Source organism: Neoarius graeffei, chromosome 3 (assembly GCF_027579695.1).
Source record: "Neoarius graeffei isolate fNeoGra1 chromosome 3, fNeoGra1.pri, whole genome shotgun sequence".
NCBI classification, from domain to species: domain Eukaryota; kingdom Metazoa; phylum Chordata; class Actinopteri; order Siluriformes; family Ariidae; genus Neoarius; species Neoarius graeffei.
The window spans coordinates 114,643,710-114,662,821 of record NC_083571.1 but is presented as its reverse complement, the minus strand read 5'-3'; the positions used below and the strand labels follow the sequence as shown (position 1 = coordinate 114,662,821).

The following is a 19,112-nucleotide window of genomic DNA, read 5'->3' as shown; positions in this document are numbered from 1 at the left end:
ATTTAAAAAAAGATATACAAGCCGCACCGGGCTATAAGCCGCAGATATCTATGTTGAAAAATTAGATATTTACTGCATGTACAGAACGATTTTGTACTGTAAATGTACATGTATGTACCTGAACAGATTCTTTCCGAACAGTGCCTTTTAACACGGCAGCAACTTTGCTGATTAAAACGGAACAGAACCAAGAGAAAATAACCGGTATTTATTTACCTTCATTTCTCCTGTGTTTGAAACCACAAGTCACTTTAATCATCTTCGCTGGATTTGAAAATAATTACCAGTTAGTAATTTGTCGTGCGTGTTCTATCTGCTCAAGATCTGCTAATTCTTCTTTGCATTGATTTTTCGTCTATCTTGTTTTTGATTCTACTTCTGGTTAGAGCGCCCCTAGCGGTGGAAGAAAAATCCACAGAATAGCCGCACCTTTGTATAAGCCGCATGGTTCAAAACCTAGGAAAAAAGTAGCGGCTTATAGTCCAGAAAATACGGTATTCCGAATGGTTTATTTAGCGGGTAAAACAGTTTTGCGAACTATTATATCATTGGTCACTGAACCGGAAGACAGTGTATCTCAACCAATCGTGTGAAGTGTTTTAAAAATACCCAAAAGCACATGGCATATCGTTCTGTCTCATCCAAACATAACAATGTCAAAACGCGTGGTCACGTTGAAAGACCTTTGGACGAAAAAAGGAAACAAAACGAAGACACAGAAGTGACCGATACTAATCCAGCCGACATTACACAACCCGATACAAGTACTACTGATGAACCAACCAAGAAGAAAACGAAATATGAAACCCAAGTCAGCGATGTTACCACCGAAGTGACAGTCCAGGCAGATACGAGTTCAGCTGTCGTTATCGTCGATGAGCCTGAGGCAACGGGGACGAAATCAAAACGCGATGAAACTAAAGACAATGCAACGAAGAAAAAAACGAAGTATGAACACACATTTCATTACATTTTTAAAGTTCAGATCTGATCATAATGTTTGTGCAATACTATAAACTGTGGATAATTGTTTGCTGATATGGTTTTCATATCACTGTATTAAAGGATATGTATAGTGCCATAATTATATTATATAGATTAACATCTGATATGAATGTTTGTTACATGTATTTAGTTTTATTAATAAAACTGTTCTGTTTATAGATGTACTCTTGAAAATATCTACCAATGTATTACTTATTTTTCTGTCCCCACTAACTGGAACAAATGAGGGATATTTTTACCCATGTTAATATTTTCTGTCCCCTTTTTCTACAACTAGTGAGGGATCTGTCCCCTATTTTCAAATTCCTAGATTAGGCTCTGACGTATCTCTCTATCTATCTTACACGATACAGAGGAAGACTGTCATGAACTGAGTGAACTGGCATCTGTTTCTCGTCTTGGGGACTCGGAAAGATAACCATTTACTCCCGGAATATCGTTGATGATCATCTGCCCCTTCATCCGACGTATAAGAATCCCAGTCACAATCAGAATTCTCTCCAAAACCTGATTCCATCTCGAGACTGGTCTAGCCACTGCTGCGCACGGGAACGAAATTGATACCCGGATTGTTATACGTGTGGCGTCACGCACCGCTTCGGGATCTTCCGGTTAAGTCTCGTCGGATTCCGTGAAAAATCAGCTGATCTTATTGATTTCCATAGAAACGGGTTCCGTCCGTCCGATCACATTTTCATTTCCGGGCCAGATCTTTTCAAACTACTGAAGATATCTTCATGAAACTTGGTATACATATCAAGCAACATGTGAACTGGTGCCTTTTGCCATTTTGGATTTTAAAAAAAAAAAAAAGTATTTTTCAAAGGTTTACGTAAAAATTAGATTTTGACTTGGTTTCTAAGAGCAATGTTCATTTCCAGAGCATATATCCAAAACTATTCATGATACGGATTTGAAGCTTGGTATACATGTTAACAAGGTGATGCAGATGTGCCTTTTCAAACGAAGACATTTTAATTTTTCATGTTTCCATGGAAACAATTTCAGACTTAGTCTCAGGGGTAGGTTTTGTTTCCGGAGCAGAACTTGAAAACTATGAGTGGTACGGTCTTGAAAGTTTGTATATGTGTTGATTAAGTAATGTATATGTGCCTTTTGATACTAAGAAATGTGAGAATTTTTAGCTGACCTGGACCAAAGGTCTGGTGGGTTTATTATGCCATGGGCTGCTGAAGTCAGCGTAAAGAGGTCAGGTTGGTTTCCTGCAGCAGAATTTGAAAAATGTGACAAATATCATCTTGAAACTTGGTACACTATATTGCCAAAAGTATTCGCTCACCTGCCTTGACTCACATATGAGCTTAAGTGACATCCCATTCCTAATCCATAGGGTTCAATATGACGTCGGTCCACCCTTTGCAGCTAGAACAGCTTCAACTCTTCTGGGAAGGCTGTCCACAAGGTTTAGGAGTGTGTTTATGGGAATTTTTGACCATTCTTCCAGAAGCGCATTTGTGAGGTCACACACTGATGTTGGACGAGAAGGCCTGGCTCTCAGTCTCCGCTCTAATTCATCCCAAAGGTGTTCTATCGGGTTGAGGTCAGGACTCTGTGCAGGCCAGTCAAGTTCATCCACACCAGACTCTGTCATCCATGTCTTTATGGACCTTGCTTTGTGCACTGGTGCACAGTCATGTTGGAAGAGGAAGGGGCCAGCTCCAAACTGTAAAAACAGTCTGCATGCCGAGGTGCTTGATTTTATACACCTGTGGCCATGGAAGTGATTGGAACACCTGATTCCGATAATTTGGATGGGTGAGCAAATACTTTTGGCAATATAGTGTATATAGGGCGGGGGATATACCGGTAGATGACTCTGTCTTCTTGTGGCCTTTTGGATCAGCTGTGGTTTAAAAACACGGTCAATCAACACAATGATTGCTGCTTTGTACAAGGCACTTGTTCAAGTGCAGTTTAGAGGCATTACGTTCATTTTAACCCCTTCAGTGCCCTTGGATGAGTCACGTACGTTATGAAATCTTTTACCGCTGTGCCTTATGACGTACGCTACTCGTCATAAACGCCTCCTTTTATGTACCTTACATGGCACGTTACTTTTACTTCACAGTGGCACATTACCGCGAGTTGGACTAGTGGTTTGCGTGTCCACTTCTTGATCAGGAGATCGTGAGTTCTATTCACGGTTGGTTCATACCAAAGACCATCATAAAAATCGTACCCAGTTACTAGGAATGCATGGACCCTTGGTATACATTGTGTTTTCGAGTACTAGTAATTCATGTTTATGGACAGGTTCTTGTTAACCAGACCTGTTGTCTTGGGGTTTTTTTTTTGGTTGTTTCTGAGATTTTTCTGTACAAATATTAAAAATATCAAGTTCTGAACAAGTTAGAGAAAAAGAATCAAAATATCCCAGTTTTGACCTATTTTTGTCCTAGATGATGATGATGCCCTTTATTGTCACTAGTCACATGTACCAGCGAAATTAGCCGTCAGCCTGTCCGTACATATACAACATACAATTGACATAGGGTAGACAGGACAGGAAGACAGGGATAAAGATAAAAAGGAAACACAACATGAGGAGAGATAAGGAAAAAAGAACACCCCCCTACTATGCTCCTGTCAGGAGTACAGTGTGGGAACATTTAAAAAAAACCTTTGCATAAGCACACAACAACACAAGTACACTTTCAACATGGGACTTGAGGGGGGGAATCAGGGGTAAGGGGGGGAGGTAATCCAGCGCAAGCAAGCAGCCGTCCGCTCCTGCAGCCATGAAGGCGCTGGTCATGCGACCGCGGAAAGTTAGAGAAGGAATGCGAGAGTGTCTCCCGGCAGTGACCTTCAGGGGGAAATGTTGCCTCAGCAACGGCCTGAACCAAGGCAGGTGCTGTCTCAGGGCGCCGAATGTCGATAAGATATGAATTGTTTGGTCTTTCCAGAAGCAGTCTTATAGATGCCCGGCACATGACAATTAATTATGGGTGGCAGCCAAGGGGTTAATATTATAATGGTAATGTGTTGCGTCTCATTGAGAAAGCTGTTATGTTAGAAGCCTGAGTAATTAGCTAACTCGCTCTTAAGGGTTTTTCCATATTATGTTGCCTAATTTGCCTGTATTTGTCTCTGTATGTCCATGTAGGATCACACACAGATAGGCTCTGCCGACTCTCAAGACATCCAGCTGTGTGGCATGGCCATTCAAGCAGAGCACTGTGTGATTGACATCACACCTGACTCAGGGGTCATGATCACGCCAAAGAGGAATGCACGGTACTCGCACACTTTCAGCTATTCATTTCAGAAACTGTTCTTGTACTCGTTCACTGCTGGGATTAAACTCACACCCTTTTGGTCACTATCATTTGGTTACGTTTGCCTATATGTTATTAATAGTTTAATGTGTGGTGTATATGGCGTGCCTGTATGTTTCTGTAGTACGTGTGTGAACGGCTGTGCAATCTCAGCCCCAGTCCAGCTGCACCATGGTGATCGCATTCTCTGGGGAAACAACCACTTTTTCAGGTCTGGATGATTCGCGTACAATAAAATCATCTGCTCTGAGAAACGTCTTTTAAAATTGTGACAATATGGCATCCGCTCTTTTCTTCGCCTCACATCTCCTTTATTGTCCATCTCTCAGGATCAGCTTGCCAAAGTCTCGTTCCCGTGCAGAGGTCGAAGAAGGAGGCGTGAAGAAGACGCCAAGTGTGGAGCAGCTGGATGTGGATCTGGACCGAATAAGCCAGGGGTCGAGCGAGGCCAGCTTCAACTATGAATACGCCCAGGCTGAGGTCATGATGAAGGGTCTGAAGAGTGACGGTGAGAGCTACAGAGGTGTCGCCGATAAGAAGAAAGAGTGTTTGAGACATGTGATTTGACTGACTGTCATGTCTGTGTCTCACTCTTTCAGACCCAATGCAGTCTGTTCTTCAGGCTCTGGAGCGCAGGCACGAGGAGGATAAGCGTACAGCTCTGGAGCGTCAACGCCTCCTGTATGAGGAGGAGCTGCAGCGGCTGCGCAAACGCCTGAGTCCTCAACAGAAAGGCATCCAGGTTGGGATTCCCTCTTCATCGTCGACATCGTCGTCTCCAAAATTACAGTGCCATCAATGGCATGGCAGCGAGGAGAGGTGAACCATCTCACACCTTCCTGTAAAGTTCAGCTCCGTCTCTTATCACTGCACACCTCCTGCAGCCAGCGAGGCTTCTCATGGCTCACACTTGGCCGGTTGGAAAGACAAGGCTTCTAATTATGAGTTTAAAAATCTAATGACTTAATTCATTGCACGTGGCTTCCCACTAGATTGTGGAGTGTAGCCGTGGGGATTTGTGCTCATTCAGCCATAAGAGCATTCACGAGCTCAGGCGCTGATGTTAGATGAGGAGGCCTGGTGTGCAGTCGGTGTTCTTGTTCACCCCAGAGGTACTCAGGGTAGTTGAGGTCAGGGCTCTGTCCAGGTCACTCAGGTACCCCTTTTCCACCAAATCAGTTCCAGGGCTGGTTCGGGGCCAGTGCTGGTGCTGGTTCACAACTCGTTCAACTTGCGAGACAGCTGAGAACCAGTTTGCTTTTCCATAGCTCGCGGTGCTAAGCGGAGCCACGTCATTACATCGCTGTATACGTCATTGCGTCGCTGTATACGTCAGTTACGGCGCTACGTTTACATAAACCTTGGCGCGAATATCAAAGCAAAAACAACACAGAAGAAGCAACAACAATAATAATAATAATAATGGATGACTTCGCGTTTGTACAGCTGCTGCCTCTCGCCGCTTAAAAATGGCGATCTTTCGCGGTCTTGTTATTGTTGTTGGTCTTAACAACTCCGCCCCCCCGCTGACGTAAGCGGTTCTTTCCTCTGGCCCAGCAGAGAGTTGGTGCTAGCCTGGAACCGGTTTTTCTGGCCCCAGAGCCAGTTCTTTGTCAGTGGAAATGGAAAACCTGGTTCCAAACTAAGCACTGGCCCCAAACCAGCCCTGGAACTGCTTTGGTGGAAAAGGGGCAAGGTTCTTCCACTCCAACCTTGTCTTAGTGTTGTTGCCGAGTCACTAAACCTCGAGTCCGAGTCCAGGTCGTTAAAAAAAAAAATTCCGAGTCCAAGACTCCACCCGCACCATGTGACGGTGTCTGTTTCAGCGCCATTAACATTAGTTTGTTCCTGAACATGGCGTATGAACAGGTGAATGTGCTTCTCTTTATCAGGGAGTGTGAAGTATTCTGTCAGAGACGGTTGGGAGACGGATGTGAGTGCAGAAGGTGTGTTTATTAATACAAGTGAAGACGGTAAACAATCCAGAACGGCAGGTGAAATCGTAAAACGGTGAAACAGGCGATAGGTCGAGCGAGGAACAAACAGGCTATCGTAGACTCGGCAGAATCAAAGATGAGAAACAGGAAATCAGGGATCAGGAAACCAAACAAGGAAATAAGGCTCGGTTATGTGTCTGCAATGCAACTCAATACTTCGCAAAGTGAGTGTGTTTTCACAGTTTTTATAGAGGCGTGCTGATTGCGCCTTAATCCTCCGCAAGTGCGAGTCGTTTACTATCAAACATTACATTATCAAACCAAATGAATGAAACCCGCTATAAGGGAATAGAGCACACGTTTTTACTCCATCGAAAATGTGTCCTGTATGTATAATGTTATTTTTTTCGCGGTCCGGTTTCCATCACATCCTGCGCTCTGATTGGCTGGCGAGCGGGTCCGTATCGTAGGACCTCTGGCAACTCGCTCGTTCACAACAACAACAAACATAGTAGCAATTTTTGTCAACATTTATTTTCGCATTTCTCAGGAGAATAGCATTAATTTTACAGCATGGATAGCGATAACGACAGTGTTCACAGCGAGAGCGAGTTTTACTCCCCTGAGGAAGAAGAAATAAAAGAAAACATTTCAGGAGAAAGCTAAAACCTGTAACTGTTGCTAACGGCGAGTAAAAACATGGCTGAATCCTGAATGACTCCTATTTGTATAAATAGGGGACGACATAGGCAGCAAAATGTAGTTTTTTTTTTCCTGCCATGGAAGTGCACTTGTATACCGAGGAGGAAGCCATTTGCATTACAGCCGTGAATGAGGATTCAAAATGGCAGCTTGGCTCAGTTTCCCTTTTCGGGCGCTCTCGTTTTCTGTTAGAAATTGGGAAAGAAAAAATAAATATATTATTTACCAGCTTAAGGTCGGTCCGTATGGTGAAATACTGTGACCTCGGCCCAGAGGGCCTCGCTCAGTACTTTCAAGACCTCGGTCATGGTATTTCACCATACGGACCTCATTACGCATGTGGGGATGTGCACATGGACAGAGACGACTTCTCCAATTTGGAAGTCACTTTCTGAAATCGTTGATGTGACGTAAAATGCTAAACAGTGACTGATGGAAAATGGCAGTGGCTTTTATCGATAAAGGCAGTTGTGAGTGTAATGTCAGGTTTTCAGTCTATGTGGGTAAACCGTTTCTGGAATTCACCCATTGTAAATTACATTATAATTCAGTTGGGGACATTAAGATGTTGTTTCCATAGAAACACAGAGCTCGGAGTGGAAGGATGGATTCACAAATTACGGCAGTACAGTGAGTTAGAAAGTAGTAAACGTAATGAACATCTCATCTCATTATCTGTAGCCACTTTATCGTGTTCTACAGGGTCGCAGGCGAGCTGGAGCCTATCCCAGCTGACTACGGGCAAAAGGCGGGGTACACCCTGGACAAGTCGCCAGGTCATCACAGGGCTGACACATAGACACAGACAACCATTCACACTCACATTCACACCTACGGTCAATTTAGAGTCACCAGTTAACCTAACCTGCATGTCTTTGGACTGTGGGGGAAACCGGAGCACCCGGAGGAAACCCACGCGGACACGGGGAGAACATGCAAACTCCACACAGAAAGGCCCTCGCCGGCCACGGGGCTCGAACCCAGACCTTCTTGCTGTGAGGCGACAGCGCTAACCACTACACCACCGTGCCGCCCCATAATGAACATGATAAACAAAATAATATAATTTAAATATAATATTTAAAAAGTAGCATATCTGAGCCATCATCTTGTAATTACCATCATTGCAATTCGACATGCGTGCACTGTAATTATGAAATGTGCTCATTGTGATATATGTTTATTTCTGTAATATCTCACAAAATATCAGGCCATTCTGTGGCTGGGAAGTTATTTAATTTGAGGGGATTAAAGCAAATAATGTGCATGAAATCACTCACTTCACACAGTCAAGCAGACAGAGGAAGTCCGTGTGCGCATGCGCAGGTTTACAGTGGTGCTTGAAAGTTTGTGAACCCTTTAGAATTTTCTATATTTCTGCATAAATATGACCGAAAACATCATCAGATTTTCACACAAGTCCTAAAAGTAGATGAAGAGAACCCAGTTAAACAAATGAGACAAAAATATTACACTTGGTCATTTATTTATTGAGGAAAATGATCCAATATTACATATCTGTGAGTGGCAAAAGTATGTGAACCTTTGCTTTCAGTATCTGGTGTGACCCCCTTGTGCAGCAATAACTGCAACTAAACGTTTGCGGTAACTGTTGATCAGTCCTGCACACCGGCTTGGAGGAATTTTAGCCCGTTCCTCCGTACAGAACAGCTTCAACTCTGGGATGTTGGTGGGTTTCCTCACATGAACTGCTCGCTTCAGGTCCTTCCACAACATTTCCATTGGATTAAGGTCAGGACTTTGACTTGGCCATTCCAAAACATTAACTTTATTCTTCTTTAACCATTCTTTGGTAGAACGACTTGTGTGCTTAGGGTCGTTGTCTTGCTGCATGACCCACCTTCTCTTGAGATTCAGTTCATGGACAGATGTCCTGACATTTTCCTTTAGAATTCGCTGGTATAATTCAGAATTCATTGTTCCATCAATGATGGCAAGCCGTCCTGGCCCAGATGCAGCAAAACAGGCCCAAACCATGATACTACCACCACCATGTTTCACAGATGGGATAAGGTTCTTATGCTGGAATGCAGTGTTTTCCTTTCTCCAAACATAACGCTTCTCATTTAAACCAAAAAGTTCTATTTTGGTCTCATCCATCCACAAAACATTTTTCCAATAGCCTTCTGGCTTGTCCACGTGATCTTTTGCAAACTGCAGACGAGCAGCAATGTTCTTTTTGGAGAGCAGTGGCTTTCTCCTTGCAACCCTGCCATGCACACCATTGTTGCTCAGTGCTCTCCTGATGGTGGACTCATGAACATTGGCCAGTGCGAATGAGGCCTTCAGTTGCTTAGAAGTTACCCTGGGGTCCTTTGTGACCTCTCTGACTATTACACGTCTTGCTCTTGGAGTGATCTTTGTTGGTCGACCACTCCTGTGGAGGGTAACAATGGTCTTGAATTTACTCCATTTGTACACAATCTGTCTGACTGTGGATTGGTGGAGTCCAAACTCTTTAGAGATGGTTTTGTAACCTTTTCCAGCCTGATGAGCATCAACAACGCTTTTTCTGAAGTCCTCAGAAATCTCCTTTGTTCGTGCCATGATACACTTCCACAAACATGTGTTGTGAAGATCAGACTTTGATAGATCCCTGTTCTTTAAATAAAACAGGGTGCCCACTCACACCTGATTGTCATCCCATTGATTGAAAACACCTGACTCTAATTTCACCTTCAAATTAACTGCTAATCCTAGAGGTTCACATACTTTTGCCACTCACAGATGCGTAATATTGGATCATTTTCCTCAATAAATAAATGACCAAGTATAATATTTTTGTCTCATTTGTTTAACTGGGTTCTCTTTATCTACTTTTAGGACTTGTGTGAAAATCTGATGATGTTTTAGGTCCTATTTATGCAGAGATATAGAAAATTCTAAAGGGTTCACAAACTTTCAAGCACCACTGTACATTGTGTGTGTGTGTGTGTGTGTGTGTGTGTGTGTGTGTGTGTGTGTGTGTCAGAGAGGCAGTTTTGGCCCGGAGTCTGCAGAAGCTCAGGGCGCAGATAGTGAGAGTGAATCTGATGGTGCAGGAAGCCGCCTTCATCGCCGAGGAGCTCAACAAGAAGACGGACTACAGCGTCACACTGCAGATCCCTGCAGCCAACCTTAACGCCAATCGCAAGGTGTGTGTGTGTCAGAGAGTGAGAGAGAATGTTTTTGAATGACAGAATTTATTTGCACAATTCACAAAGATTGTTGAAAGTGTTGTTGAACAGCAGTAGCTGAACATAATAATATTTTGTGTGTGTGTGTGTGTGTGTGTGTGTGTGTGTGTGTGTGTTGCAGAGGGACACCGTGTTGAGTGAGCCAGCAGTGGAGGTGAGACGGAAGGGAAAGGGGAAGCAGATCTGGGCCTTGGAGAAGATGGAGAACAGACTAGTGGATATGAGAGAGCTTTACCAGGAGTGGAAGGATTTTGATGAAGACAATCCTGTAATACAGCATTTAACTCTCCGTTCAACACTTACACACACCGATCAGACACAAAAAGTCCTGTCGGGGAGATTTGAACTCTCTCCTGCGGGTGCCAGCGTTGAAAGACTAGTTTAGAGAAAAATCAGACAAAACCAATTTTATTCTGAACTCAAATGTAGTGCAGTAAACTGACACGGCTCATGTAGCTAAGAAGTAATGCTAAGAGAAGGCAGATAGAATTCTCATACACTGCTTGCTTGCTTATTTATTTATTTATTTAATTATTTAATTAATTAAATTAAATTCAGATTGTCCCATGGTGCTGACTTGTGATCTAAGGCCCACTTTACACGGGGACGGTCTGAAACAAAAACGCAAAAGTCCGTTTTCGTTCTCACTTTTTTCCGCGTCTACACGACCGTTTTCAAGGAGGAAATCTGCGTCTATACGGTGACGCATAAATGTGTGGAATTCAATTGGATGTGCATGCCAGGCGGCTAGGTGGTGCTATGAAAGACCTCCGCTATGTCTGCATGCATGCGCAACGTCTTCTCTCTTGTCTGATCTGTGCCGTGAAAACTTTGACTACTCTGGCTATGGTAAGTAAGAAAGTAAGTAAAAAAGTAAGAGCGTACTATACCCGCCTCTGTTCATTAACGGTATATGTGCAGATTCGGTATAGATGTTCGAAGGACTCCTGGACGTTTATTAAAGCTGCCAGAGCAGCTTGAAGGTCCGTTGGATCGATGTAATCAGACATGCTCTTACTTTTTTACTTGCTTTCTTACTTCCTGGGCTGGCATGTACAGTATATGACATATGTATGACGTAAACGCGTACCCGACGTGAGCAGATCCGAGCAGAGTTTCGCGTATTGGGTAGTTTAGACGGATATGCAACGGGGGCTGTTTTTAACTTATCCACTCTGGAAGGCGTTTTCAATTTTTTCCGTTTTTCAGCCTCGGAAACGCCGTCCCCGTGTAGACGAAAGGCACTTCCGATAAAATATTTAGTCGTTTTTACCCGACAGCGTCCTCGTGTAAACGGGCCCTAAAATTCACTGCTTTGGATTTCCAGCCTATGAGTCACTAAACCTCGAGTCCGAGTCCAGTCTCGAGTCCTCGGTGTTCAAGTCCGAGTCATTTTAAAAAAAAAAATTCAAGTTGAGTCTGAGAACAAGACTCCACCCGCACCATGTGACGGTGTTTGTTTCAGCACCATTAACATTAGTTTGTTCCTGAACATGGCGTATGAACAGGTGAATGTGCTTCTCTTTATCAGGGAGTGTGAAGTATTCTGTCAGAGATGGTTGGGAGACAGATGTGAGTGCAGAAGGTGTGTTTATTAATACAAGTGAAGACGGTAAACAATCCAGAACGGCAGGCAAAATCGTAAAACGGTGAAACAGGCGATAGGTCAAGTGAGGCACAAACAGGCTATCGTAGACTCGGCAGAATCAAAGACAAGAAACAGGAAATCAGGAAACCAAACAAGGAAATAAGGCTCGGTAATGTATCAGCAACACAACTCAATACTTCGCAAAGTGAGTGTGTTTTCACATAGGCGCGCTGATTGCGCCTTAATCCTGTGCAGGTGCGAGTCGTTTACTCGTGTGAGAGTCCGCTTGGTGTGTGCACTGTCCGGAGCGCGCCCGAGAGTCTATCTGATCCACGCGCTAAGGTGCGCAGGTGTGACACTTTTACACGAAATTAGTGCAAAAATTAATAAATATTTTGTGCCAAATTATTATGGCATGTTACCGTACAAAAAAATAAAAAAATCCGAGTCCTCGTCTCCAATTTACAAGTCCGAATGCAGTTAATGCACAAGGCATGAGTTGGAATCAAGTGCTCCGAGCCTGCCTATGAGTAATAAATGATCGAGGCTGGTGTGAAAAGTACTATATTACTTAATTCTTCACCAAAGGCGACGTGAATATCGGTGAATAATAACCGAGACGAAGCCAATATTCACTGAGCCTGACGCGGATAATTGTTTTAGTATAAATACACAGGTGATTATTTTTAAAAAATGAACATTAAATAATATAATGCGCACATGACTTGTCACTTATCTACACTGAGTCACCTAAAATAATTTGTTCTGAAATCGATAAAATAAATCACAATCCCACCTTCCCTTTTGAATAGTTTGAGACCAAATTTCATAGCATTTTTAGTGCTTTTAGAAACAGCGTTTTCTTTCATAATCTGTATTTCTTCCTCACTTCCGGTGACAAAGCGATCAGCCGATATTTTTGCCGAGTCGCTCGAGGTGATTATCGAGAAATGGTCCGAATCGCTCGACCAATCAGCATGCGTGATTTTCTATAATCCCCTCCGTATTTATACCACTGTAATATTATTGACCGATCCCCTGCCATATTTTCTTGGCCCTGCAACCACTGCATAGAAACCATTTCTGCCATAATCTCAGTCAAACACTCCGTACTTTAGCAGCTGCTGGTGTTTGCTGTGGACAATTCTGTTTGAAGCTCCGATAGTGACGTGAACAAAGTAGAATTTCAAAAAGAAAATCTCAACTTTGTCTGTGTGGAACACTTGATTTACTTGGCTTAAAAATTAAAATCAGAAGCTTCACCCAGACAGTGACGGGGCTTCAGAATGGTGACTTGTACAAGTCTTTGACAGCTGATCTAACTCAAGTCGGCATATCAGGTGAAAATTCAATCCAAATTGCGTGAAACTGGTCTCGTTGAATTCAGAATTGAATGCAGAATGACATACTTTTGACAGAATTAAAATGTTTATCCATTCTTGAAATATTACAAATCAAAGATTGAAGAAACAGCTTAATTTTTTTAGAGAGCGGCTGTAATATTCTACAACCCCGATTCCAAAAAAGTTGGGACAAAGTACAAATTGTAAATAAAAACGGAATGCAATGATGTGGAAGTTTCAAAATTCCATATTTTATTCAGAATAGAACATAGATGACATATCAAATGTTTAAACTGAGAAAATGTATCATTTAAAGAGAAAAATTAGTTGATTTTAAATTTCATCACAACAACACATCTCAAAAAAGTTGGGACAAGGCCATGTTTCCCACTGTGAGACATCCCCTTTTCTCTTTACAACAGTCTGTAAACGTCTGGGGACTGAGGAGACAAGTTGCTCAAGTTTAGGGATAGGAATGTTAACCCATTCTTGTCTAATGTAGGATTCTAGTTGCTCAACTGTCTTAGGTCTTTTTTGTCATATCTTCCGTTTTATGATGCGCCAAATGTTTTCTATGGGTGAAAGATCTGGACTGCAGGCTGGCCAGTTCAGTACCCGGACCCTTCTTCTACGCAGCCATGATGCTGTAATTGATGCAGTATGTGGTTTGGCATTGTCATGTTGGAAAATGCAAGGTCTTCCCTGAAAGAGACGTCGTCTGGATGGGAGCATATGTTGCTCTAGAACCTGGATATACCTTTCAGCATTGATGGTGTCTTTCCAGATGTGTAAGCTGCCCATGCCACATGCACTAATGCGACCCCATACCATCAGAGATGCAGGCTTCTGAACTGAGTGCTGATAACAACTCGGGTCGTCCTTCTCCTCTTTAGTCCGAATGACACGGCGTCCCTGATTTCCATAAAGAACTTCAAATTTTGATTCGTCTGACCACAGAACAGTTTTCCACTTTGCCACAGTCCATTTTAAATGAGCCTTGGCCCAGAGAAGACGTCTGCGCTTCTGGATCATGTTTAGATACGGCTTCTTCTTTGAACTATAGAGTTTTAGCTGGCAACGGCGGATGGCACGGTGAATTGTGTTCACAGATAATGTTCTCTGGAAATATTCCTGAGCCCATTTTGTGATTTCCAATACAGAAGCATGCCTGTATGTGATGCAGTGCCGTCTCAGGGTCCGAAGATCACGGGCACCCAGTATGGTTTTCCGGCCTTGACCCTTACGCACAGAGATTCTTCCAGATTCTCTGAATCTTTTGATGATATTATGCACTGTAGATGATGATATGTTCAAACTCTTTGCAATTTTACACTGTCGAACTCCTTTCTGATATTGCTCCACTATTTGTCGGTGCAGAATTAGGGGGATTGGTGATCCTCTTCCCATCTTTACTTCCGAGAGCCGCTGCCACTCCAAGATGCTCTTTTTATACCCAGTCATGTTAATGACCTATTGCCAATTGACCTAATGAGTTGCAATTTGGTCCTCCAGCTGTTCCTTTTTTGTACCTTTAACTTTTCCAGCCTCTTATTGTCCCTGTCCCAACTTTTTTGAGATGTGTTGCTGGCATGAAATTTCAAATGAGCCAATATTTGGCATGAAATTTCAAAATGTCTCACTTTCGACATTTGATATGTTGTCTGTTCTATTGTGAATACAATATCAGTTTTTGAGATTTGTACATTATTGCATTCCGTTTTTATTTACAGTTTGTACTTTGTCCCAACTTTTATGGAATCGGGGTTGTACTGTATATGAGGATCACATGGTCCAAAATGGGCCTCATTAACTAATGAGATCAAATGTTTTTTCTTAATAACTATCATTTTTCAAGATATTTACATGGAAATTGGCAGGAACATCGATGGTTGGATACTGAATACAAAGTTTAAAAAATTAGTAAAAACAAATTAAGCCAATTAGTATTAATTATGCTCATTAGGAAAAAAAATTAAATCGGTACACTCTCTTCTTCAAAGTTTTACCAAATGGCTTTATTTGTGCAATGTAAAGCTGATTTTAACTCTCATTTATACATCAAAAAGGAGAAATCAATGTTAATTATACAATATGCATAAATAAGCACTGAATGTCATTCACATCTACCATTTCTCTATCAAAAATTTTTTTTTAAAGTAATAAAAGATTATTTGTAATCCCCTCTTTGTGCTCTGTAGGCCTTTGTATTTCTCAGTAAGGCCTACTAGTGTTTATATGAAAGAATATAAATGATTATTTTGATTAATATTCACAGCTTTCAAGGCGAACCTCAAAAAAACTGTCTGATCCACATCCAGTAAACGATTCACATTAACTCAACTGAAATCGACACTCGCGTTTCTGACTCCCGGTTTTTTTAAATCTCATTCCGACCACTAAGATCTCAATATTTTTCACCAAAACAACTCCAGTTATAAAATAGTTATTTATTTATAAGAATCGGTTTGATTTGAAAAAAATAAGTAGGTAAAGCTATGAAAACTTACTTCAAAGTCTCCCGTGAATCAGAACATCAAAACTAACAGACGGAAAATTTTGCTGAATCCTTCATCAGAAACAGTGAGAGCGAGAGAACATCCCTATAAAAGTGATCTGATTGATATTGACTAATAATCCAGTGGGAAACCTAGCAAGAGAGCGAGAGAGAGAGCCTGACCGCTTTCCTGTGACTCAAAAAGAAAAGCAGCAGCAGTTTCCCGACGTCCTGCGAGCAGAGTTCTTACTCTGTTGTACCGACTTCAACCTGCCGTTACTCCCAAAGTACTGAACAGATCTTAACGAGAGATAATTTCTGCTCTCCAAAGAAATTTAAGCTTTTTAATGATATATTGAAGAGTTAAGCAATGACCAATTTGGAATCTTAAATGAGCGTCTGCATGGACAATTTTCACAGCGCAGCCAGCGAGCGTCTGATACGCCTAATAAAAGCATTCTTGCTAGTCCACTCTTGACCATGACTGTATCTGCAGTTTTAGGAATAGATGACTTGCGACCATGTGATCAAAATGTGCCACGCCATGAGCGTCTGCCATGATGGTGGATATACAAAGCGACTAGGACGGCAGCTGCTGAAAGCGTGTCTGTAAACAATGCTGAATTTTCTCAGTATTACCACGATTTGAACGGTCAAGGCAAGTTTATTTATATAGCGCATTTCATCCACAGTGGCAGTTCCATGTGCTTTACAGAGGTAAAAGCAAAACAGTAAACAATAGAAAATAAAATTACATAAAATAAAGGGGGAAGAAGAGAGAAAAATAAAAATAATAAGAATTAAACAATAGTAGAAATAAAATAAAAAAATGAAGTAAAAGTTCAGTAAAAAACAGCAGAATAAAATAGAATAAAAGTTAAGTAAAGTTTAAAACATGCAGAGGCTGTAAAAGTTAAGTAAAGTTTAAAACATGTAAAGATGACGGTATTTATCAGTTAGCAGAAAGCATCTGAGAACAGCTTGGTCTTTAGTCTAGATTTGAAGCTGCCGACAGCAGGAGCATTTTTGATGTCCTCTGGCAGTTGGTTCCATAGCTGCACTGCATAGGAGCTAAAAGCTGCTTCACCACGCTTTGTTTTAACAACAGGTTTTACCAGTAAATTTTGCTGCTGCGATCTGGTAGATCTGATTGGGTTAGGCCACTGCAACATATCAGAGAGGTAATTGGGCCCTGTACCATTTAGAGATTTGTACACCAGCAGCAATGCTTTAAAGTCAATTCTGTAGCTTACTGGAAGCCAGTGAAGGGACCTTAGAATTGGAGTAATGTGCTCTGTTCTCTTTGTTCGTGTGAGAACCCTCGCTGCTGCATTTTGAACCGTCAAGCGGAAATTGGATACAAAGAGAAGATAGATACACTACCGTTCAAAAGTTTGGGGTCACTTTGAAATGTCCTTATTTTTGAAAGAAAAGCACTGTTCTTTTCAATGAAGATCACTTTAAACTAATCAGAAATCCACTCTATACATTGCTAATGTGGTAAATGACTATTCTAGCTGCAAATGTCTGGTTTTTGGTGCAATATCTCCATAGGTGTATAGAGGCCCATTTCCAGCAACTCTCACTCCAGTGTTCTAATGGTACAATGTGTTTGCTCATTGCCTCAGAAGGCTAATGGATGATTAGAAAACCCTTGTACAATCATGTTAGCACAGCTGAAAACAGTTGAGCTCTTTAGAGAAGCTATAAAACTGACCTTCCTTTGAGCAGATTGAGCCCGTGTTTACATTAGACCGTATCAGCGGATCATCAGATTAACGTTTTTAAAACGATTAGCGTGCACACAGCAACACCAATACACGATTTGCGTGCACACAGCAACACCAATACACGGATACGCTCGGCTCCGCAGGCATCCTGCGCTCCAAATCACTCCGCCCTGAACAGCGAGTGCCCTCTGGAGGGTGCGCAGTCCGGCCCTGCGCAGCTCACAGAGCGCGCGAGTGAAGTGAACAATCTGTGATTCGGGACTGAGCCGCTGTGTGTGTGATCCCAGCGCATATCACTTACCACTTGCAAGTGGAAGGATGGCAAGCCTAAAGACAATCATAACTACACAATGGGCAGTATTTGCATCAGTATTTGCAGTATTTTCATACTTTTATACTCTTTAATGAAAGGTGATACAAGGCGGAAGTCCGCGCCGTTTTTCAGCAGTCGCGTCACATGACCAACGCCAGCGAATCAGGAAGGTGGATGTCACAGTGACGTTGTCCAATGACGACGCCAGCTAGAGCTCAGCACAGCGTATCCGCATATCTCAATGTTTACACAGCACCGACCCAGACACGATCTGGATTGAATACGTGGACCCTGGCGGATTCCCGTTTCCCGGCGTTTCCAGGCGGTTTAATGTAAACGGACAGTGCATCCGTGAAGAAAACGAGACAGATACGGTCTAATGTAAACTTGGCCTGAGTTTCTGGAGCATCACATTTGTGGGGTCGATTAAATGCTCAAAATGGCCAGAAAAATGTCTTGACTATATTTTCGATTCATTTTACAACTTATGGTGGTAAATAAAAGTGTGACTTTTCATGGAAAACACAAAATTGTCTGGGTGACCCCAAACTTTTGAACGGTAGTGTATGTGTGGTTTTGACCCATATTATTTAAAAAAGTCAGACTTTTCTGAAGATAAGCCGCTTCTACTGACCATCGAGTACCCAGATATCGCGTTCTACCTGGTTTGGCTGCTGAAGAATCGAGTCCGACCTTGGACGAAACGTAGCCCGTTTTCCGAGTGGGTTCCCAGTCTGGATTGTTTCTATCGTATAATTTTGCTGGCGCTTCTAGAAGCAAAATGGTAATACACGTGTTGAAATTATAACAGTAACTGAGTGAACCACGACAAGAGAACGCTCATTTTATAGCAAAATTCTACCAACACGAAATAAAATTCTTCCATGATATTATCGAGAAAGCTTTTGAATCTGACCTGAGATAAAATGATTACTGCAAACACGAGCTGTTTTGGTTTTAGCTTCTGTTCGATCAGCCCTGCCGATGTTGTTCAGCCGTGCTCGTCTCCTCTCCGTACTGAGCCTCAGAGTTTCCACGTCCTCTTTCCGAATCACGGACGGAATTCTAAAAAATCGGAACGTGCCACGGTCACGAGTACTATTGTGACCACAACCATATACAGCACAAAGATACGGCAGAGCTAAAAGAACGCTTAAAGCAGTGGAAAAACAAACAGAGTTGCGCACGCGTGACTGTTTTGTACGGAATGTCGCTCGACCCTGCATTTGTATCTCCACTAGGGTGCATCAGTTGCCCTCACTTTCGTAAAATCTGATGCATTTTTGTTTGGGTGTTCCTTTTCACCAATAAAGACATCCTGTAAAATTTTTTGACCATATTCAAAAGTCTAATGGTGGCACCATGAGGTTCATTCTTTGCCAAAAAACGCTTATTTTATGTTTTCGTGTAAGGTTTGAATCACAATGTTGGACTCCATTTATTGATTTCTTGTGACTCAGAGATCATGTTAAGAACCTTTGCAAGGGATTGAGAAGCATTAATG

General features: G+C 42.2%; 1 protein-coding gene across 5 annotated transcripts in view; it reads left to right on the top strand.

Moving 5' to 3' along the window:
• LOC132883856 (kinesin-like protein KIF13B) overlaps window positions 1-19,112 on the top strand; it is a 164,751-nt gene that overhangs the window by 73,713 nt on the left and 71,926 nt on the right. For all 5 annotated transcript variants that reach the window (XM_060917922.1, XM_060917924.1, XM_060917921.1 and 2 more), the window contains 6 exons: window positions 4,133-4,263; window positions 4,429-4,515; window positions 4,634-4,812; window positions 4,904-5,123; window positions 9,936-10,098; window positions 10,262-10,408. In XM_060917922.1, the coding sequence (XP_060773905.1) occupies window positions 4,133-4,263; window positions 4,429-4,515; window positions 4,634-4,812; window positions 4,904-5,123; window positions 9,936-10,098; window positions 10,262-10,408 (927 nt within the window). The remainder of the gene's footprint in view (window positions 1-4,132; window positions 4,264-4,428; window positions 4,516-4,633; window positions 4,813-4,903; window positions 5,124-9,935; window positions 10,099-10,261; window positions 10,409-19,112) is intronic.